The sequence below is a fragment of the Lepidochelys kempii genome, chromosome 11 (genome assembly GCF_965140285.1).
Source record: "Lepidochelys kempii isolate rLepKem1 chromosome 11, rLepKem1.hap1, whole genome shotgun sequence".
NCBI lineage: Eukaryota > Metazoa > Chordata > Testudines > Cheloniidae > Lepidochelys > Lepidochelys kempii.
This window is the reverse complement of record NC_136390.1, coordinates 60,897,254-60,921,220: the sequence shown is the minus strand read 5'-3', so window position 1 is coordinate 60,921,220 and position 23,967 is coordinate 60,897,254. Positions and strand designations below refer to the sequence as shown.

Below are 23,967 nucleotides of genomic sequence, written 5' to 3'. Positions count from 1 at the left end.
TGAGAACCAATAACCCATTTAATTGGATGATTTAATTGGGGATTGGTCCTGCTTTGAGCAGGGGGTTGGACTAGATGACCTCCTAAGGTCCCTTCCAACCCTGATATTCTATGATACTATGATCTGTTTAGATGGTACTTTCTGATTCCCTACTTTCTCATGTGCCAGTTTGCACCATTCCCTTCTGATAATTTGGAAAATATTCAGCGTTTCTAGTTTACTAACGTACATTTCCTCATCATTCCATGAGGAAATAATGCAAGTCTGGCTGCTTGAGTCTCTTATAAAATGACTTTTTTTATATAAAGAAAAAATTAAATCTGCATTATAGATCTCTCCTTGTAATCTGTTCCTTCTGTGAATTACTTTCGCACTGGGACCTTTTCCTCATTCTCAAAGAACGCTTAATCCTTCTGTCTGCAGTCAAACCACTTCAAGCTGTGATCTGGGCAGAGTTCCTAAATTATACGGAGTCAGGGCCAGCATTTCAGTGAGAGCTCCAGATGCTGAAGTAGCAGTATCAGGGATTCAACAGGTGGCAACCTTCCCTCCAACAAGACTTAGGCAGGTCTTATTTTCAGGTGTAGCTGAACACATTTCAATGCAAAGATTAAAAATACAGTTATCCACTGGGTTGTAATAAGCTGGTTTTTCTAGCTGATGATTTTTGCATAGTTTTTAAACAACTATATTTGGTTTGACAGAAATCTTCTGATGGATTATAACAAACTGACCACAAACCTATCCAAGATTTGCTCCCAGACCCTGGAATTCTGGAAGTGAAATGCAAGGGTAAGACCAGATTCCCTTCCTACATGGCATGGAAGAAGATTTCTCCCCTCTAAATATCTATTCCTACCATCTGCTTTGTTTGGTTAAGAATCTTCCTTAGCATGGGCCCCATCCTGGGGATTAGGTGAGGCACTGTGGTGCTCACAGGATGGCCTTTTGGAAGAGAAAAAACTGAAGTTCTGACTGCCAATGGTCATTAAAATCATACGGTGCCCTGCTCAAATTTAACAACCCCAGAATAACTGCACCAAGCGGTTTAAACTGGATCTGGTATCCACTTCCTACCCCAAACTACTGTATAGTGTTGCTGTGCACTATTAGACACAGAACCCCAAGGTGCCATTTCTAGTCACTTTTCAGAGCAGAACCACACACTTTAGAGCAGCCACAGCCTATATCCATCGCACTTCCCAACAGCTTTCCTACTTCTACATCCTCAAATTCTGCTACAGTCACTTGGTCTCTCAGAAGTTCTTTCCTATCAAGTTAAAGGTTAGACATACAAAAAAGCTACACAAAATCTTTGGCATTGTCACTGCTAATTTGTTGGGGATAACTGAATGTCCACCTTGTCTGTCAAAAAAAAAAACAGTTTTTTCTTCTCTTGATCATGTAGCACAGACAATCCTGTTTATAAGAGCACAAGCCATTGCCATGGAAATAATTATTTTGCAGCAGATAAAGCTTTGTTCGTTCACAGCAAGATAAATGCATAAGTTCCTCTAGTATGAAAGTCCCCTTCAAGGTAGAACTTTGGCTTTAGAGCTCGTTTGCCCTGACATGTTAGAAAAGGAATTTCAAGCACTTCCCTCCTCTCCCAAATCCAGTAAAATGTAGTAAAATATCTAGAGGTTGTTTTTGTACAGCGACCAAATTATTCATATTCACAGTGGTATCCACCCTTGCCTTCAAGATCTCCTTGAGTTTCTCTTATCCCACTGAGCTATTGTTTAGCTGTTTGCTCATCATACATTGGAAGAACCTCAATTTCCCTTGTTATTTTCATTTCGTCAAGTTCTTTTGTTTGTTTCTTAACACAATCCCTTAGTCATTTGGTGCCAAGAGACAGGATATGAATTAGATTTTGGCAGGGACCCTGCACTAACACCAGGGAGTTCATTTCCCACCCCCCATCCTCTTCTATTTTATAGATCCAATATAAATCCCTTCCTCCCCCAACATCATTTACCTTGTGAATCTGAAATCAGCACACTTATTGCCTGCTGGAACATTTACAATTACCTTGCTGCTTTCAGATGTTCTCATTCACAGGCCCATAAAAGTCAGAGATGGGGACTGAAGCAGGATCTTGTCTCTTGAGAAGCATTCTTGTTTCAAATTTAAAGTATTTTCTTCTGGACAGAGACACTTTCAGTATGAATACAGTTTTCCCCCCCAAAAAACAGCTAATGCTACATTTTGTAGTGTCAAGATTATTCTTTTTTTATCAACACAAGATATAAAGGATAGATAAAACACTGGTGTCTTGTTAATGCAGTAACTGTACCATTAAAAATTTAGACATCTGTTATGGCCCATGAATGTTAACATGTTTAAAACAAAATTTTAATGGAATAAACTTCATATATATTATGTATATCCTCTAATAAATATGTAGTACAACACATTGGTATGATCCACAGTAATTCTTCAACAGGATCTGGCGCATTATAGCATGAAAACTGCTGATACATGACAAAACCACTTCTATGGCACCTCTTATACACTTAATGAGATATCAGTAGCTTTAGGTGAAGAACTGTAAAAGTTTTAAACAATTTGATCGAGGACGCTTTTGTTACCAGACCCCCAAAATCCAACCTCAGCCTCTTTTCCTCCACTGACTGCAATCCAAGGTACACATGCATTACTCCTTATAAGCATTTCACACATCCCAAACTCCAGATTCCCCACTTGTTCCCAAAGCCTCCAAGCAAGAAGCAGGGGAATGAGAACACAATTATGACAAGTAGAAGTTTTTCATGTGAAAGGAACTATTAGGTACTGAAGGGCTGAAATAATGATGAATCAAGACTCCCCTTTCCCTTAGTAAAGTGGGAGAAAAACTCCCTAGCTAAACAGAATGGTTACTCATTTCTGGGGAGTTTGGTTTGTGGGGTTTATTTCACAGGTAGAAAGCTCGCTTTATGAATAGTGCAGGGGTTGCACTTAACATTTATACCATTTTGAAAGATTCTACTGGTTTGAGACACATTTCCTGTACTTAAAATGGGGACCACCATTGGAACCAGAAATCGCTCAAAACACAAGAAACAGACCACTGTGTCTACTGAATGCTGACTGTATGACTTTGTTGTGTGACCACTCACATTTTTCATTTCAGCACTCAACTGCTTTCTCCGCCCTGCCCCAAGAAGCTAAGACTGTACATCCAAGACTGCCATGTGAAGCATGCTGATGTCTGATGGGCTGCTTAGCCTAAAACCTGGGTACACGTGCTGGCAGGTGAAGGGCTGTCCTGAACTTATTAGGTAACAGCCATCACCTGAGGCCTAGTGAGGTTACTGGGCCCCGCTGTGCTGGTAAGGGTACAATTCTGGCCGTTAAAGCTTGAGGGGGGAGACACAGCAGAACGATATAATTCCTTTCAGCAGTGTGGGTGGGCCAGGAGAAGAGGACTGGCTGCATTATATTTCCTCATCAGACAATCAGGTAATATATGGATAGGTTTGAGGTTGGAATCCTGCGTTTTCTGTGGGACTTTTATATAACAATATTTGGTACTCCTTTAGCAGATAATTGGTGGACATTACCAATTTTTTGCCCCTTTGGGCACTCCTCAACTCTCCATATCAGATACACCTTTACAGTCATTTCAGAGCTTAGTTATTTTGGCTGGTTCAGTGGTTTAAAACATACTCCTATGACCATCTCATCTACAGCCTCAACCCACAAGGAATTTGCACTATTGATTTTCTCTCAGATCTCCTCTTTCCAAAGAGCACCAAACTTCCTTTACTAACGAACCGGAGCCACCTTTTACATATTTGTCTGTTCAAAACTAGGTAGGCTTCAAAACTCAATCTCCCCCACACCGGTCATTCAGAGCTAGAAGAGTCAGTTATAGAGTCTCCAATTCTCCTCCCTTAACCCCTCGTACTCCATTCACAGACTGAGGATACTGTGTAAAGGTTGTTGTAACTCTGTAAAAACTTGCCCAACAAAATCATTCTGTGGGAAGAGGGGGTTAGGAATCCCCGAAAAGATCCTTGATCAGATCAGAACGAAACTCCACCCCTACCCCTACCGTGGCATCTGAGAATAAGTGCTAGAGGACTCGCCTAGGTACTGCCATTGTGAAGCAAAAGGAACCTGCCTTGGGTTTCTGCAAAAGCTAATGGGGTGGGAGGAGGGAAGAATCAGAAATTCCTGTCACAATGGAAATCATTTACAAACCAGCAGTTCCCCCTTTACCTTGTTCCATATGGGAATGTGCATAATCCTGACATTACCTTTCAGAAGAGATTTGGAAGAGTCACTCTGAAGGCTGATGTATAGTCATCTTCCCGCCATCATAGGTTTACCCACTTGACTTCTTTAGCCTTTGTCTATCTAGTCCAGGGGTCGGCAACCTTTCAGAAGTGCTGTGCCGAGTCTCCATTTATTCACTTTAATTTAAGGTTTCGCGTGCCAATGCTACATGTTAACATTTTTTAGAAGGTCTCTCTCTATAAGTCTATCTTATATAACTAAACTATTGTCGTATTTAAAGTAAACAAGGTTTTCAAAATGTTTAAGAAGCTTCATTTAAAATTAATTTAAAAGGCTGATCTTATGCTACCGGTCTGCTCAGCCCGCTGCCGGCCTGGGGTTCCGTTCACCTAGGCCGGCAGTGGGCTGAGCGGGGCCTGTGGCCGGGACCCTGGCTGGGAAGGGGCCAGCAGCCAGAACCCTAGACTGGCAGCAGGCTGAGTGGGGCCAGCAGCCGGGACTCCTGAGCGGCTCAGCCCGCTGCCAGTTTGGGGTTCCGTCCGCCGGCTTCTGCCAGCCAGGGTTCCGGCTATCGGCCCCGCTCAGCCCGCTGCCGGTCTGGGATCCCAGCCCTGCCCACATAGAGTGGGTACCTATCTTCTCCCTGGTTCTAGTCCATTCTCTTCCTCTCTCCCTGCACTGAGCTGAGGGTGGGAATGCACTGAGCACAGGGCTGGGGGTGAAGGAGCAGGCTAGGGGTTGGGATGTAGGGTCTGGCCAGGAGCTAGAATGAGGGAGGGGACTCAGGGTTGGGGCAGGAGATTTGGGTGTGGAGTGCTTACCTGGGCAGCTCTCAGTTGGTGCAAGGAGTGCAGGAGGGAATCTGTGGAGGGTGCAGGAGCTCCCGTTTGGTGCTCAGGATGAGGGTGGGAATGTGGGGTGTGCAAGAGTCAGGGCATGGAGTGGGGGGGGCTGGGTATATGGGGGGGCTGGAGTCAGGGCTGGGGGTGGTGTGAGGGGGGTGCAGGGGTCAGGACAGAGGGCTGGGGTCTTGCTCCATGAAGCCATTCCACCCCCCTTCCCCAAGGCCCCGTCCCCACCTCTCCTCCGCCTCCTCCCCGGAGCAGCACACGCGCGCTGTGGCTCCACTTCTCCCCCTCCCATGCAAGGGCGATCAGCTGATCGGCGGCAGGGAGGGAGAGGAGGGGCAGGAACCCACCACGCTGGGGGAAGAGGTGAGGGAGGGGGAGCTTGCCTGCCCTGCAGCAGCAGCCAGCAGGACCAAGCTTCTTCACCCTGCCCCCGTGGGAGGGGGGTGGAGAAGAGCGGGCCAGGGCGGGCAGGATTTTTTAATGGCAAGCTGCTGCCTGCTGGGGTCCTGGCCTGGATCCGGTGGCTGGGACCCGGCAGGCAGCAGTGTGCCATTAAAAATCAGCTCGCGTGCCATAGGTTGCCGACCCCTGGTCTAGTCCTACCTACATGGTTCCTTTAATCTGAGGATATCAGTCCTTCATCCAAGAACCGTTCACCTTCTAAAATATTTAACTACTTCATGCCCAAATTTCCCAAAATAAAATGACTAAAATGGCTTCATGGGGAGTCATGTTCATTAGGGTTCTGACTTTCCTATCGAAATTTGCTCAATTCATACATAAGACGTTTTTCCTCCCCTAAGAGTTGGCACTGCAAATTCACCCTGAGATATGAAAGTTATTTGGGTTTATCCATCGCAAAAAGATTCAGTGAGTGCCTCCAATTAAACCTGGCCAACCAGGCTGAACACAATGGGGTTGCCCAAATGGAACTGAGGGCAAATATTTGCCCTCCAACCGGAATGCAATTAATTCTGCTGAGGCAGAACAGAATCTAGTTCACTTTCCCATAGTACTGAACAGCCACAACAGCTAACGGGAGTAATCAGAGGGAAAAAAAACAAAACAGTCTTTGCTCAAAGGCTAAGCAGATATAATGCACAGCAGTTTGTGTCCATAAACTGCACTTCAACATCAGCTGGCCCACCAGCTTTGAACCTTACGTCCTACTCTAACTAGCAACTATGTCACACTTCTTTAAAACCCTGCATTAGTAACACAACAAACAGTGGCATTCTCCTTTATTCGATTAAAGACCAACCAAGTTTTCCTGAGGTCCAGGTGACAAGGCTACCAGAACTTGAGTGAAGATTGCTCTCTACAAGTGTATTTGGAGTTAGGAAATACAACAACAGCCAAAAGAGTGAGAAGTCTCACATGTGGAAAGTTCTCCTCATGAAATATTTGGGACTTACTGTTTCTTATGAACACGCTAACAGTGCAGTAAGCTTCACCCAACAGAAAATGCCTCGCAGAGTAAGCAGTGTCCGCAAGCAACAAAAGCAGAGCGAATGCTGAGTGCCCTCAATACTACCCAGGGTACAAAGCAAGAAGCAAATGTTTGTGAACAATTAATCTGATCAACAAGGGTAAAGATTTACAGAAGTGACCTGTCCTGGTCCTAGTCTGAAGAAAACATGCCACCTATTCTCACAGAAGGAAGTGCAATGGAGAGATTTAACCTCCCAGAAAAAGCTGATCACTCCGTGTCAGGTGCACCAAGGTCAGTAATCGGCATGCCCATTCCAGACACTCCACTGTGACAGTCATGCTTTGTGTCAGTGGCTTTTTTTCCTGCCCTCCCTCATGGAAATAAGCCTCCTTGACACAAATAAGCTGAAGCAATGTTTATCAAACAAAAGAGTCTGTGTGCATCGATAGAACGATGTCAATCAGATCCATGGAAAGGTCACTAAGTGTAGCAATGCATGCAAATATCCTGCAAGTCAGACATTTTGTCTGACAAGTTGTTTCAGCCTGCCAGTGAAGTCTGGGTGTTTCGTGAACCACACACTTATGGCAGTTAGGTAGGAAAAGACAGCAGTTTTGGAGTCTGCTGGGACTGGCAGAGGTTGCTTCTTCACAATCTTCATTTCTTCCCCAGCTACTTTCAATTTTTTTTTAAATAAATAAAAATAAAGTACTTTTCTTGCATGGATGAATTTTCTCTCTTGGTGCAGTGTGACTAGGGTTGCCAGGCGTCCGGTTTTTGACCAGAACACCCGGTCAAAAAGAGACTCTGGGGGCTCCAGTGCGCATTGCTGACCAGGCCATTAAAAGTCCTGTCAGCAGCACAGCGCAACAAGGCAGGCTCCCTGCCTGCCGTGGCTCTGCGTGACTCCCAGAAGCAGCAGCATGTCCCCCCACTGGCTCCAATGCATCGGAGAAAGCCAGGGGGCTCAGTGCGCTGCCCCCTGCTGCAAGCATCAGATCTGCAGCTCCCATTGGCCAGGAACCGTGACCAATGGGAGCTGCGGGGTCAGAGCCTGCAGACAGAGCAGCATGCAGAGCTGCCTGGCCGTACCTCTGCATAGGAACCGGAGAGAGGACATGCTGCTGCTTCCGGGAGCGGTTTGAGGTAAGTGCTGGCCGGAGCCTGCACCCCTGAGCCCCTCAACCCCCTGCCTCAGCCCTGATCCCCCTCCTGCACTCCGAACCCCTCAGTCCCAGCCCACAGCACCTTCCTGCACCCTAATCTCATCATCCCCATCACCCAGCCCCACCCAAGAGCCTGCACCCCCAGCCACAGCCCTCACACACACACCTCGCACCCCAACCCCCTGCCCCAGCCCAGTAAAAATGAGTGAGTGAAATTGGGATGAAATGAACGGGGGGGGGGGTAGGTGAGGCCTCTGAGAAGGGGCAGGGCAGCGGTTGGACCTCAGAGGAGTGAGGTAGGGGGCGGGGCCAGGGTGTTCCGTTTTGTGCGAGTAGAAAGTTGGCAACCCTAAGCGTGAATGTTGTTGGAGTGTCGAACATTCACTACCCACAGTTGGAAAGTCTTACTGTGCTACATTTTATATCATTCTTTATTTATAGGCACACTGCCCTGCTTCGCAACTGGAACCAGGATTTCTCAACAAAAAGTTTTCAGTGGCAGTAACACAGAAATTTTCATTTTTCTGTGCACTGTGGTGACATTACCCTACTCTATATTAACCATGTTTTTAGCCTGTGAAAGAAATTTAGTGTAACTAATTCCCCAAAAAGGTACCCGGTCAAGATGGAATTTAAGCTTTACACACACACGCGCGCACACACTCACTTTTCATTCTGAGATTCTTAAAACTATTTTTGTGAGCAGCTCTAACTTCATCGCTTTCAGGAGGCCTTCAAACTCTGGCAAGGACAAAACACTGGGGGCAGGGAATGGCCTCTTTTTTGCCCCATGAATTCCCATTTAAGTTTGGCAGAGAGATAAGCTTTTGAAAGTCACCATTACCTTTCTGATGTGTGTCATCAGCATGCCAAAATCACTTAACGTGGACATTCGAATGTAAGGCCAGGTCAGTGCTGTCACCACAGCAGTGCCACACACTGCACGAGGAACCGTGGGAACAGATATCTTCCCAAAAGTGTCGGAGAGGAAAGAGCTAAGCTTTTTCACACTTAGCTGGATCCTGCAGACAAAGCCAACAAGTAGAATGTGCACAGACTACTAAAATCTGCCCTTGTCTCTGGAGGTCTGGCCAGCCAATACCAATGTCCATGGTGCAGACAAAAACCAAGTGTGCAACTGCCACAAGCTGTCTAACACTTACTAACTTTACTACCATCTAACCACCCTTAGGGGAGATTTGGATAAAATCCCCATAAATCCCTGCAGCCATCAAGAGAAAGTTCCTACACACACAGCTAACCACAGAATGGAATGAACTGGTGTGGCTGGCACCAGGCAGCCCTTTTACAACCTCATGTCTGAACATCTGTTGCTGAGAGAGGGGTACTGCTTTCTAAAGGTTCACGAAATCCAGCAGTCCTGAGAAGAGTGGGGGTTGCATACTGCTTGAGGGAAAATACAGAAACTACCTCAAGGAAGGTGACCTCTCTGACAAAGCCAGCATAGCTTGAAAGGTCTTGATCTGGACAGACTTCTAAGTCTGGGTATAAGGCTAATGCCAGCTATGGGGCACAAGGAGCTTGCCTGGTACTTGCCTTCCAAAGTCTCACTTCTCAAACATATTTTGCTTAAAACTGAAACTTTTCCTAAACATGTCTCTCTCAAAGTAACATGCAAAATTTCAGACAGGTCTCTTTTTTTAAGAGATCAAGGAGAGATTAAAACTGGAGTTATAATAGAAAGCCAACTGCAGTCTTAAGTATAGCATCATTACTGTGACTCAAGCACAAACACATCAAGTGGCAGGAATGAGGAAGAAAAGCTATTTAAGCTAGAGGACTATGTTGGTAACAAAAACAAATAAATATAATTGGCCATGAATAAATTCAGGCTGCAAATTAGAAGAAGGTTTCTAACTATGTGAAGCGACTCTCTGGAAAAGCCTTCCAATGGGAGTAGTGGGGATGGGCAACCTAAACCTAGTTTTAAGAATGAGGTTGATAAATTTATGAACAGGATTATATGATGGGTTGCCCATGAAAGCAGGGGACTGGACTTAATGGCCCAGGAAGTCCATTCCCTGTCCTATGTTCCTGGTAACCTTGCAGAATGTACTTTATAGGCACCATCTCCAGTACAATGGGAAGAGGGGAGAAATCAGATGGGATACCACATAGTAGCATACTCTTAATATCCAGTACTGTGTTAATGAAGCAATGTGCAAGAAACCTGTCCTACATAGCAACGACTCATATTACTAGACACACAGTGGCATCCTAGAGAATTCGTTTGAATAAAAAAAAACATTGTGATTCAACTGAAGGGATCAATTCTGCACCCAGAGCAAATCTCTAGAATCACAAACTATATGGACTGACGGGAAGGTGACAAAGTGACTTCTTTAGGAATTGCAGATTAATGATATAAAAGCTTAATTATCCAAACAACCAACAGACCTATTGAAAGATTCTCATTTAACAAAGGTAAATTCTGAAGTTAGGGGTTTTAGCAAAAGACTGCAGAACTGACGATACCACCATCTCTCTCTCTCTCTCTCTTTAACCCTACCCTTTTCTAAATAGGTCCTTGGTGCCCATGGAGGGTCCTCTTCAGCATAAGGATCACTGTACTCCACCACAGCTGCCTCCTCCTCTTCATAATCTTCTGGGGGTGGGGGTGGAGGCGGGGACTCATCAAAGACTGGCTCATCTACAGGTGGAGGAGGAGGGGGAGTATCTGAAACTAAAAATAAGCAGCAAGATCAGCATGAAACACCCTCGAGAACTACGGTAGCAGATTAAAAGTAGTGGTCTCTAGTCAAGAGCTTCCTAGCTAGTTTCATGGGGACCTACCGCTAGAATTTAGGAACACTAAGATGGGGAGGCGAAAGGATCAGATTCCCTTGACAAATATTTTTCATCTTGTTTGTTTTTTTCCTGTTTTATTTGAAATTCACCAAACAAAGAAAAATATTAAAAAGCAGAATTCTAGCTACGTACAGCTAAGGTTTTTCCACACATGAAACAAAGGCCATACCCAATGCCCTATCATAGCACAAGGAAGAAGCAAACTTACTATTTTCTTGAACTCTGGCCACAAATCCCATCAGTGGTAACTGTGGAGTTACCTGTAGGATGGAAGGAGGAGGAGGAGCAAGGGATACTGCAGCAAAGGAGTAAAAAAAGACAAATAAATTAGAAATAAAACCGCGACAAACAGGAAAGTAGGCATATCCATCATTAGGGCACTACAGCAAGCTGCCAAAGGAAGTGTGACAAAAAGGATGACATCCAAAAGAAAGAGCTTTAAGAAATATAAATATCACTTGCAGCAAGTTTTAGTTCTCTCTATCTGAAAATTCCCACACCAGCTCCTTATCATAACACCAAAAACTCAGTTTAAGAACTTGTTTCATCGAACTACCATGAAGATACTTTCTTCTCTTAAACTCTATTTTTATTGGAGTAGAATATAAAACTTTATGAACAGCTCTAACAAAATACAAGAGAGCTTTTCCTTTTTGATCAACAACATAATATTGATTTGTTGACAGTGTTCACGTAACCATGCTGGTCTGAGGATATTAGAGTGACAAAGTATGTGAGGACCAAGTTTTCTTGGTGAAAGACAAGCTTTCAAGCTTAGAGAGCTGAAGATCTCTACATAAGCTTGAAAGCTTGTCTCTTTGACCAACCGAAGTTGGTCCAATAAAACACATTACTACACCCAGTCTGTCTCTCTAACGCAATGATCCCCAAACTGTGGGCCGCACCCCCTCTAGAGGGGCACGGAGGAATGAGGGAGGGGCACAGTGGGGCCTGCGGCAGCCCAGATGGGGGGCAGGAAGGGACTGCCACCCAGCCACACATAGCCCCAACCCTGGCTCCGCCCTCATTCCCTCTCTGTGCCCAGGCCAGCCATGCCTCTAGCCCCAGCTCCTCCCCCATCCCGCCCCCAGTTTCACCTTCACCCCAAGCTCCAGAAGGGATTTATCTAGATACACCCCAAATGACCTCAGGAAACATGCAATTCACTTGTGTTAGGTGTGAATAAGAGAGAAAACCCTTGAGAAACTGCACACACGTGGAAGATGAAGGAACTTTCAGTACTTCTCTTATAAACTTTTATTTTCAGGGGTCTAAGAGCCTCACTTTAAAATTCCCTCAAGAGAATTAACTGTCCAGGAAATATAAATTTGAGAGGGGGTGGGGGAGAACAATTTAAATGGTTTTGTTTGAAGGCAGAGGAAAAATGTATTTAATTATTTAAGATTATTTCTCAATCACCCTCATTAACTTCCTTTAAAAAGTAAATACAGAGTTCTCATTAAAATAAAGGGCTAAATATCTGAGTATATGTATGACCTGTGCAAAACAGTGGTGTTTTAAAAGTAGGATGGTATTAAGAGAATTTTTCATTTTATTTTGTAAAGAAACTTGGCATTACTCTAATGTAGAATGTCTACACTTTTTTTTTTTTTTTTTTTTGCAACTAGTATTTAAAATGGGTTAGTTAATATTTTGAAAGGGTTGCTATGGATAATCAGACAATATCTTTTAGTGGAGATATCAAACAGAGGCCTTGGCTATTTGTGATCAGTAGAGATCCTGTTGTACTTCATAAGATTAGTCTTGATAGACAATTTTTGTTTCTGTGATCAGCAACTCTTTAATGATACCTTAGGTACAAGTTATCATGACTTGATCACATTTATAATGTCCGAACAGAATAAACTCTAAATCAGGAAAATATATACTTGGTCCTTTAAGAAGAGCCAGAAAGCTGAAAACAATCATGAGCCAAATCAGCCAGGAGGAAGAATTTAATCAGAAAAAAATGTGAATACTAACTGGGAGACATTTAAGAACACTTTAGTAGATGCCCAAAAAGCCACGATCAAGAAAGATGACCATATTGGTTAAAAAACCAACCTGGTTTAGGGGAGAAGCGAAGGCAGCTATAAAAATAGAGGGAGAGAACAACAGAAGAAAGTTGATAGTAACAAATATGGATCAGAAGCTAGGAGTTGTATAAATTTGATAAGGGAACCAAAGGGACACAAGGAGAAATCTGTGGCCAATAAGGAGTAAGTGTTTTAAGTATATTAGGAACAAAAAGTATCCTAACAATGGTATTAGTCCACTACCACATAAAAATGATAGAATCATCAATCATACTTCACAAAAGGCAGCCAAATTTTCAATAAATCTTTCTTTTCTTTATTTGAAAAAAATCAGATGATGTAGTCTAATCATAACAACACTGTTCATTCCACTAGTATCTCAGAAGAATGTTAAACAGCAACTACTAAAGTTACATATTTTTAAATCAGCACACCCAGATAACTTGCACCCAAGAGTTTTAAGAGAGCTGGCCAAGGAGCGTGCTGAACCATTAAATGCTGATTTTCAATAAGCCTTGGAACACAGGGCTAGTTCCAGAAGACTGAAAGAAAGCTAACGTTATGCCAGTATTTTAAAAGGGTAAATGGGATGACCTAGGTAATTATAGGTCTGTCGGTCTGATATCGATTCAAGGCAAGATAATGGAGTCACTGATAAGGAACTCAACTAATAAAGACTTAAAGGAAAGCAATCACTTAATGCCAAACACCATGAGTTTATGAAAAACAGATCCTACCAAACTAACAATGTTTTTAATGAGATTACAAGTTTTTGATTGATAAAGACAATAGTGTTGATGTAATACACGTACCCTTTGGTAAGATGTTTGACTTGGTACCCATGCCTATTTTTATTAAAAACTAGAATGAATATAAAATTAACAGGGCACATATTAAATGGATTAAAAGCTTGGCTAACTGATAGGTCTCAAAATGTAATTGTAAATGGGCAATAATCATTGAGCAGGCCTGTTTCTATTGGGGTCCTACAGGAATCTGTTTTTGACCCTACACTACTTAACTTTTTTAATCAGTTACCTGGAAGAAAACATAAAATCATCATTGATAAAGTTTGCAGATGACACGCAAACTGGGGAGGGAGGAGTTAAAATATTGAAGAGGACAGATCATTAATACAGAACAATCTGGATTGTGTGGTAAACTGGATGCAAGCAAACAATATGCATTTTAGTACAGTTAAATGTAAATGTACACATCTAGGAACAAAGTAGGCCATACTTACAGGATGGGGGGCTCTCTCCTAGGAAGAAATAACTCTGAAAAAGATTTGGGGGTCAAAGTGGATAATCAGCTGAACATAAGCTCCCAGTACGATGCTGTGACCAAAAGGGCTAATGTGATCCTGGGATGCATAAACAGGGGTATCACGAGTAGGAGTAGAGAGGTTAATTTACTATGGATCTGGTGCGACCTCTGTTCTCGTGATCACAATTCAAGAAGAATCTTGCAATGGGTTCAGGGATGAGCCATGAGAATGATTAACGGATTAGAAAACCTGCCTTATAGTGACAGGTTTCAGAGTAGAAGCCGTGTTAGTCTGTAGCCGCAAAAAGAAAAAGACTAACAAATGCATCTGATGAAGTGAGCTGTAGCTCACGAAAGCTTATGCTCAAATAAATTTGTTAGTCTCTAAGGTACCACAAGTACTCCTTTTCTTTCTGCCTTATAGTGACAGACTCAAAGAGCTCATCTCATCTAAGGGGTGACTTGATTAGAGTCAAAGTACCAAATGGGGAACAAATATTTAATAGCGGACTCCTCACTCTAGCAGAGAAAGGTACAACATGATCTAATGGCTTGAAGCTAGAAAAATTCAGACTGAAAATAAGGTGTACATTTTTCAGTGAGGGTAATTAATCACTGGAACAATTTACCCAGGTCACAGTGGATCCTCCATCACTAACCATTTTTAAAATCAAGATTAGAGGTTTTTCTAAAAAGATATGCTCCAGGAATTATTGTGGGGAAGTTCTATGGCCTGTGTTATACAGGATATCAGACTAGATGATCATTGTGATAGATAAGGATCTTGTGGCACCTTACAGACTAACAAATTTATATGAGCATAAGCTTTCATGAGCTACAGCTCACTTCATCGGATGCATCCGATGAAATGAGCTGTAGCTCACGAAAGCTTATGCTCAAATAAATTTGTTAGTCTCTAAGGTGTACTCCTTTTCTTTTTGCGGATACAGACTAACACGGCTGCTACTCTGAAAACTGTGATAAATGTGGCAATTTCCTGCTATATCCGGGACAAACCTTACTGAATTAAATTAAAATTAATTCAATGAAGTTTAAGTATTTTAGGAGTTTGCTGTATTAAAAATGCAAAGTGTATGTATTATTGTGGGATTGTATGTCACTTCTCTAGGGGAAGATGTGGTTAGTGTATACCTTGGGAAGTGTTATGTGCTTCAGAGGACTATTTTCAACAATGCACCAGACAAACAAAGTTAAGTGGAGTTCTCACCACCTCTGGTTATGCAAAGATCCAACCTTCTGAAACTTCGCCCTGAGGACAGAACCATTATCTGGCTGATTACTTATTCAGGGTCTCTGCAGATCAAAGACCCAAACTGTACAAAGGAGTGACTCAGAGATACATGGGGGACTGGGGGCTTGTTCTGAGCTAACAGCTATTTTGAACTTGTGCCCACAGAAAAAAATCCCTTTGTGATGTCTGAAGAACTCATCAACTGCCAGATTCCTTGCTGGAGTTGGGGTGTTCTCTGGTAGGCTTATCGGCAGGCATATACAGTCTTCTGAGGAGCCTGGCGTCTAGAGTGGGTGCCCTCACTGGACATAGAGGGGGAATACAGGTGCAATTTCCCTGAACTGTGACAATCACACTGATCCTGTCTGACCTTGGAATCTATGAAAAGACTAGGGATGTTAACACCAGCGTTCTGTACATTCTCTAACTCAGGTAATTTTGTTCTATCTGAATTCCCCCCTTTAGTTGCATTTGGACACGGTATACTTCACTAAATATAACTGCTGGGCAATATTACTGAGTATTACTAAGCATTCGTGTTGCATCCCAGAAGCAGTTGCATTTCTGTGATGAGCGAAATGATTGTATGCAGGTGCCATCTTTTACTCAATTCTCCTTCTTTCCCACAATGAAGGAGAGTCATAAATCCTCTTTATCCTCAGTCAGTAATTTGCAATTGGTAGTAGCTCTTCAGAACCCAGTGTTAGACATATTTATATAAAACACAGACATGCTTACATCCCCACAGCCTTCCAAAAACAGCCTCACCACTGCAGCATAAAAGTTAAACAGCCTTAGTAGTGCTATCCAGAAAAAAATTCATGCCGAAAGCATATAAAAAATACACTGGGGGAGGGGGGGGGGAATGCATCAATATCCCCTGCACAAAATCCACACAATGTGAGAGGAAAAAAAACAGTACTGGCTTCCTTGAAAAAAAAATGCCACACATGAAATGGGATGAACCTGCTCTGACATCCCCGTTTCTTCTATACTGAATAATCTCCAAAGGCCTTTCCTTCACTTCCCCACCCCAAAAATCCTCTCCTCCTTCTCCTCCCTCCACTGGTCTCCCCAAACTTTAAGATCTGTTCTTTCTCCCACCCTACAGTAGGGCTAAGCAGCAGCTATGGTCCCCCATCTTGCCAATGCTTCCTCCTTCTACAAAGGGAAACCACAGCCACCACTTGTCATATGCCCCACTCATGGATTCTAACTTGGCGAGTCCAAAGGCGCCCCTTCCCTTCCTGGGAGTCCAGATACACAGATCCTTCCTTAATACCCCCCTGAATACAACTAAGATTCCACATTCTGCCTGGACATTGATTTAGAAAACGTCTTCTCCTGCAGCTACTTATTTATGCTGTGCCAAGTGTCCCTGCCATGGAAGTATTTTCTTTGTGATTTATAGTTCAAGTGAATAATCCTTTTAATCATTACTTTCTTCTCGGGTAAGCAGACTGAATTATGGTTACATAACTTATTTACAGAATATCTGGCATCTTTTACAATATAGTAGTGGTAACTTCCAAAGGAGGTTTCATTAAAAACAGAAATACAGAACAGTGGTCAAGAACACTCTGGATATACTGAAAATCCTCTTTACTTCAGACGGCATTTCTTTTTAGTTGTATCTGACACTATTTCCTTTACCTTCTCCTATCTTTTTTCACCTTTCAACATGCGTATAAATGTACATTACAAATACTATAACTCAAATAGCTAGTATAATTAAGTCATGCGTTTTCACTCCCCCACCCACCATCTCGTCCTCTTGGAGGCTAGCTAGCAACTGGAGATAAAATGATATGTTTGAGTTTGATCAAATCCCCGAGGCCAGATGCTGGAATCTGACCATAATTCCAAGTTACGTGTACCATTTAAAACTGCAGAATAGCATCACTGCACCACTTGCACGTATCTAGCTTAAGTATAAGAAATTTGAAGATCAATAATCTTCAAACATTCCTACTGAATCTCTCTGCATCTTCTGTATAAAGGAAAATCTGTTCTGAAGCCAAACATCTTCCCATCTCCATTATTGTTACAGCACCTTCCTCTCTAATCAGAAATGTGGGCAAGAGGTCTGGTTATATGAATGGTCAGCACTTTCCTACTCAGATACAGGACATGTCACTTCTTGTTAAGTCTCAAAATTGAGCAGATAAGAATTAAACCACCTACTTTTAGAGAAGGGTCACCAGTTAGACTAACACCAGCATATATGAAGCTTGACTCCTGTCGCAGAGCTCCTCCTACCTGCCATGTCTAGACCCTAGATGCCTGATAAAACACACTCCAAGAGGAAAGCCCTGCCTCCTAGACTGACCATTATTCAGGAGAGAAACATACAAGTCTCCAGGCTGAAGTAATTGGGAACCAGGATTCGAATAGTTCATGAAAGACCAAACACTCAATCCTCAACCAGGATTGGAACAACAGGGGTACTGCAGACCAAGAATGAGATCCACCGGATGAGCCGTGTAAAGGGGATTGTGTGTAGTGCCTCCCCACACTGTTTTGTCGAGTCAGACACTTTTATTTTATACTCGCTTCAATTAAAAATAAACTATTCTAGGCTGTTTGCATTAATGGGAACTGAACACCTTATATGTGGACAATAGCCTTACCAGGGCTACCAACACTATATTAGAAATCACCTAAAGCAGCACACAAAATCTACTGTGGAAACAGTGCAGTATCAAAGAGACTTCACAACTCTGAAGTTATGAACACACTGGTGTTTTGGATTGGATATACTGAAGTAACCCTCTTACCTGGGTTCTGGCTATAAAAAGGCCCTCCATTCATCTGGTTCTGAAGGCTCGTTTGTGAAGTGATAGAAGGAGGGCGCCTGTATGGTAAAGAGCCCCCTATTGTTGGGGGGGTGTGCCGGGAGGCAGGTCTGTTCATGCTGTAGAACTGAACTGGGTGACCTGGGTTAGAAAGAAAGAGGCATTAGCAAAGAGAAGATTGAAGTCTGGCTTTTTTATGCCTATATTCAAGACTTACTCCAAGGATTGAATTTGGGAGGGGGGGAGGGAACAGTAAGTCTGCATCTTAAGAGCATTTTGTTCAGTTGCCAGATCAGCTGAACTCTGAATGTCAGATAATACTGACACAAGGAAAAATAACGCTTACTCAACTGCTATACTTAGCACCACCAGCAAAAGCAAATACAAAAATGAGGAACTTTTAGCTTTAAAATGTTAAAACTGGAGGACACTGTTTCCAGTTAGTAATATTATATGATGCTTCATAATAAATGTAAATTCAGGAATGAAGGTCTTTTTCAAATTAAACTAGAGTTTCATTCACAAATCAGGTAGAGATGCTTCATTTCATTGTTAGCTAGCCAAGTGTTCAAATCACTCACAAGGTACCCACTAATTCAATTGGAAGTCATCTCTAGGGATCACAAATGTGTTATATTCTATGACTAAAGGCCACAGCCACAGCTCTCAGGAAATGTGTGGAGGATCATTTTTGGAGAATGGAAAAGAACAAACAGCTCGGGAAGAGGAAAGGGAATCCAGCACAATGTTCCAATGTATTAGAAAAATTTTAATTGACTCAATCCCTTCAATACCTCCGCTTTATTCCAGCCAATGTTAACATTGCAACACACAATTTCTATATCAAACTGATTCAGACATCTAGTAAATAATGTGTGCTTACCTTAAACTACACCCCAGAAGTCACAACTAGAAGACTAGTAATTTGACTTGAATCTCATTGTCATCATACTTGAACCAGTCATATACCACGATGTTAAGCTACCATGTATTTACATCTAATTAAAGCTCTGAAGCATGCTATTGACACAAAGGTAAACTAGACAGTTTTCAGTTTACATGGTTCCTCCTCCACAACATTACAGGTGAAACTCATAGTTGTAAAAACCTCCAGGGTCCCTGCCCCACCCCCACCCCCCGCCAAAGACCTCAACCCAGTGAATTTCTGTCCTCCTCACTGACATTCTCCCTTTTTTTCAATCTGTCACTTTGGCTGATGAAGCCTTTGCTTAAAGCTTTTTTTAATGTATTAGAAACATTGGGGGGAAATTTCAGACTGAGAATGAAAGCTTTAAGCTCTGGGAAGTGATGAGATCACAAAGGTTCTCGTTATGTCTATTAGGAAACAGTAAGAAGGTTCCAGAACTATCCAGAAGCCTAGGGGAGGAGGAGAATGGGCGGAGTCACTGGTTGGTGGAGAGGGATGCTGCTAGTGCAGGGGTGGGCAAACCTTTTGGCCCAAGGGCCACATCGGGTTGTGAAACTGTATGGAGGGCCGGGTAGGGAAGGCTGTGCCTCCCCAAACAGCCTGGCCCTCTCCCCCTATCCACCCCCTCCCACTTCCTGCCCCCCGACTGCCCCCCTCAGAACCCCTGACCTATCCAACCCCCTTTGTTCCTTGTCCCCCTGACAGCCCCCTCCTGGGATCCCTGCCCCTAACCATCCTCCAGGACCCCACCCCCTATCCAACCCCCTCTGCTCCCTGACTGCCCTGACCTCTATCCACACCCCCGCCCCCTGAGACCCTACCCCCATCCAACCCCCCTGCTCCCTGTCCCCTGACTGCCCCAATCCCTATCCACACTCCTGGCCCTAACCGCCCCTGGGACTCCACCCCCTTTCCAACCCTCCTGCTCCCCATCCCCTGACCCCCCCCACAATTCTCTGCCCCATCCAACCACCCCCTGACAGGCCCCCGGGACTCCCACACCTATCCAACTGCCCCCCTGCTCCCTGTCCTCTGACTGCCATGACCCCTATCCACACCACCACCCCTGAATGCCCCCTGGGATCCCCACCCCATATCCAACCCCCCCGCTACCTGTCCCCTGAACGCCCCAATCCCTATCCACACCCCACACCCCATCCAACCCCCCCTGCTCCCTGTCCCCTGACCGCTCCCCCCCCCAACCTCCACCCCATCCAACCGTCCCCTGCTCCCTGTCCCCTGATTGTCCCCCGGGACACCCTGCCCCTTATCCAACCTCTCCCCGCCCCCTTACCACGCTGCTCAGAGCGGCAGGAGCTCACAGCCACGCCGCCACACACTCCCCAGCAGGAGCGGTGGGCCAGAGGGCTGGTGGCACAGCGCACGGAGGCTGCAGGGGAGGAGGAACAGCAGGGGAGGGGCTGGGGGTAGCCTCCCCGGCCGGTAGCTCAGGGGCTGGGCAGGACAGTCCCGTGGGCCGTAAGTGGCCCGCGGGCCGTAGTTTGCCCACCTCTGTGCTAGTAGGTAAAGTCAATGGAAGACAGGAGGCCTGAATTTTATCCATTAAGAATCTGCATTCCTGTCTAGCCAGCTTGACATCAGCCATGGTGGGGTTTTTTTTAGCATATCTGGATTGGCAAAAATATCATAACATGTTACTTTTTCAACACTAACTCTGTTATCTGTATCCACGGGAAAATACAAAAGATGTAAAGTAGACTGAGAATTACTGGATTCTTGTTTTATTTACAGAATTTATAACAGTGTACTTTTTGTATTTAAGGAATAAATATGCTCAAAGTCAATCACATAGAACAGGTTTTGTTTAATAAAATTAGTGGCTTTTCTATTGGCCTTTTTTTCCCTAGAAGGGTAAAAACAGTGACTTTCTTCATTCTCAAAACAAAATTATTATCCTCATGCATCCTATTTCAGGGAAGTCATCTGAACACTAGGCTAATATAAGGAGAAAGTGGGCAGCTCTTACTTTATTTCTTAACAAAGGGAAGATAGTGAATTATTTTTTAAAAATCAGATAATCTGAATTTTTATTAAAGGACTTGAGTTTTTCAATTCTATTTAATTCTGATTGTTTTATCAAAAATCCACAAGTAGTGCAGTTTAAGACCTAGAGACATGTAACATTTTTCATAAACCAGTGCATCAAAACTGAAAATCAGTCCATCTTCTAACTGCACAAATACTTTAGACATTATGACGATTTGTTGCCACTGAGATTCATCACAGCTCAGGTGCCTCTACAGTTGTTATAAGAATTCTTATATATGAGATTAGGAAATAATGATACATGCTTAATTTAACCCTTTAACTAAACACTACTTAAAGAATATTTTCTCGCATGTTACAAAATTTCTAAATAAGCCTGAATGTAGACCACAGTTATGAAACATCCGAACTAATACAGCGTTGTGATCAGAGGCAGAACCCATTACAATCAGTTACTTCAAACACATGTAAGCCATTTTTGATATATAAAACAGATCTTTACATAACAATACTACATCCAAATCAATCAAACAAAAGGCAATACATACTAGTCTTACATTATATTTAGTAAACATGTTGCAACTTCAGCAATTAAAGAAATAAAAATGCAGAGAGGCTTTATAAACGTTAAGAAAGCAAGCTTGAGTACACGCAGTATATATCACCTATTGAACAAAGTCTTTTGGCAGAAAACGACTCAATTTGTGTATTAAAACTTCCATTTCCCTAGTAGTGAAACAAAAATGTATGTCTCTTTTGCAACAACTAATCGAAAGGAGAGATGTTGGCCCAATACACCTCATGGTTAGGGCCCTACCAAACTCACGATCCATTTTGGTCAATTTCATAGGATTTTAAAAATCATAAATTTCATGATTTCAGCTATTTAAAACAAAATTTTCATGGTGTTGTAATTGTAGGGATCCTGACCCGAAAGGAGTTGGGGGGGGGGTGTCACAAGGTTATTGTAGTGGGGATTGCAGTACTGCTACCCTCACTTCTGCACTGCTACTGGAGAGCAGCAGCTGCTAACCGGGTTCCCAGCTCTGAAGGCAGAGCCGCAGCCAGCAGCAGCACACAAGTAAGGATGGCCTGGTATGGTATTACCACCCTTACTTCTGCGCTGCTGCTGGCGGGGCGCTGCCTTCAGAGCTACCTTCAGAGCCAGCTGCGGCCACCCAGCTCTGAAGACAGCACAGAAGTAAGGATGGCAATACTGTGACCCCTAAAATAACCCTGTTGCAATGCCCTCTTGGATCAGGACCCTCAATTTGAGAAACACTGGTCTTCCCCATGAAATCTGGTTAGTTATAGGGTAAAAGCACACAAAAGACCAGATTTCACAGGGGGGAGACCAGATTTCACGGTCCATGACACGTTTTTCATGGCCGTGAATTTAGTAGGGCCCTAATCACGGGAGTCAGGTCACAGAAAATCATACACATCACACACTTCATCAGAGGCACCATTTTGAATCCAATATTAGAAGAAAAACAACTGCTTGATGTCAAAAGAATTTCTGCCTTTATCCTACATACGCTTCTCTGGGAGCTCACATTATCCACACTGCCACAAACATACAACATAGTGGTTGTTTATAGGACTAATACTCTGAATCTCCTGGAAGAACAGGTGTTTTCCGACAAAACTCATATCCAAAAAAAATAAACCAGAAAAAGCCATAAAGATTGATGACTCCCAAGGATCTCTGAAAAGCCTCAGATTGTGTTCACATCTTGATTCACCTGTCTATGAAATGGAGCAAAGACTCACCTGCTGAGGGAGTGGAAGAAACAGCAGGGGGAGTTGGAGAGGTGAAGCCATCAGCAAGAGGCTGGGCTCCTGCAGCAGCAGCATCTGGGGCAGCAGAGGGGGCAGTAGCAGGAGCAAGGGGGGAAGGAGCAGGTGCAGAGGTAGCAGGAAGGGGAGAAGTGCCAGCTGAGCCAGCAGGGGCTATGTGAAAAGAGGAGGAAGAGGTAAAGTTAATAAGGAGATCAGGTTAGCAAGGATTAGAAAAGCCTTCTGACAATTCAGTGTTAGATATTCAGTAAACATTAAATGTTCTAGCACAAAAAGAGGGGATGAGAAAAAAATGACGCTTATGTTACAGGAGCATTCCAGTATATGCAGCAAATAAGGGTACCTGGGTCAAAAAAGTCTGCTATCAATTACAGATGTGGAAACCAACCTCTGAACATCTCAGTGAAAGTCATTACTTTAAGAAAGACTGCTTTCCCCCTTTGATAGTTACTCTCCAATCTGTAGCACACAACTTGGTAGCTTTTGTACAAAATTAAACATATAGCAGAGGGAAGCCATCAGTTTCCCATAGCAATGTTTGGCACAGAAAAATAACTCTTCAGAACACAATTTATGCTAAAATAATGGTTTTCCTTCATTTCACTGAGAAGACTAAGGAAAGAAGCACGCAGAAAATCCTCAACACTGTATGAGAAAAAGAAAGGAGAGTACAAACACTAATTTCTGTGAACCAAAAGTGTTTATGTTTGACAGACTGCCTTTTCCATGACAATCTGCTCTGCTTTCATGAGTATACTGAAGATTTACTTTACTGTGTTCTTGCCTTTTTAAAAAAAATAAATCTAAGCTTCTAATAAACTTCTAGATGCCTACACGAACAGAAAGCAAATGAAAGACCATTCATCTGGCTAAAAGGAGCTAGAGATACTGTTTTCTTGGAACAGTGCTGTGTCCTATCTAGTCACGTCTAGACAAAGAGTTCCTGTCTCAGCTGGTTTAAATGAATCAACCGTTTTGATTAACCAATAGACATAAAAGGCAAACAGGCAAATATCAGCATAACCAAACATTTCCACACTCAGGGGATATCAAGGTACCCACATTTTAATTATTAGCACCAAAACAATGTTAAAGTTTGTATGGTTCTGGAAAAGTTGCCTTGAAAAATTCTCTTGGAGATTCAGAGTCTTGCAAACACAACAGTAAATAAACTCAAACATTAGAACTTGGGGAGAAAGAGAGGAAGGTGAGATTCCTATTTACCTGGATACACGCTAGGAGGAGATGGAGTGGGGACAGCAATAGGTACACCCACACTTCCACTTCCACTGTTCTCTCGACTGCTGCTCCGACTACTTGGGTGGCTCCCTCCACTACTCCCACTGCTGCTAAAGAAACC

General features: G+C 43.3%; 1 protein-coding gene across 16 annotated transcripts in view; it reads right to left on the bottom strand.

Moving 5' to 3' along the window:
* ABI2 (abl interactor 2) overlaps nt 1-23,967 on the bottom strand; it is a 108,348-nt gene that overhangs the window by 7,671 nt on the left and 76,710 nt on the right. For 4 of the 16 annotated variants that reach the window (XM_073306503.2, XM_073306505.2, XM_073306500.2 and 1 more), the window contains 5 exons: nt 23,832-23,956; nt 22,581-22,760; nt 17,855-18,013; nt 10,732-10,818; nt 10,225-10,398 (listed from right to left, as the gene is read on the bottom strand). In XM_073306503.2, coding sequence (XP_073162604.2) covers nt 10,225-10,398; nt 10,732-10,818; nt 17,855-18,013; nt 22,581-22,760; nt 23,832-23,956 — 725 coding nt within the window. Of the gene's footprint in view, nt 1-10,224; nt 10,399-10,731; nt 10,819-13,802; nt 13,837-17,854; nt 18,014-22,580; nt 22,761-23,831; nt 23,957-23,967 lie in introns of those variants that run through there. The other 12 variants (XM_073306514.2, XM_073306515.2, XM_073306508.2 and 9 more) reach the window with 5 other exon arrangements.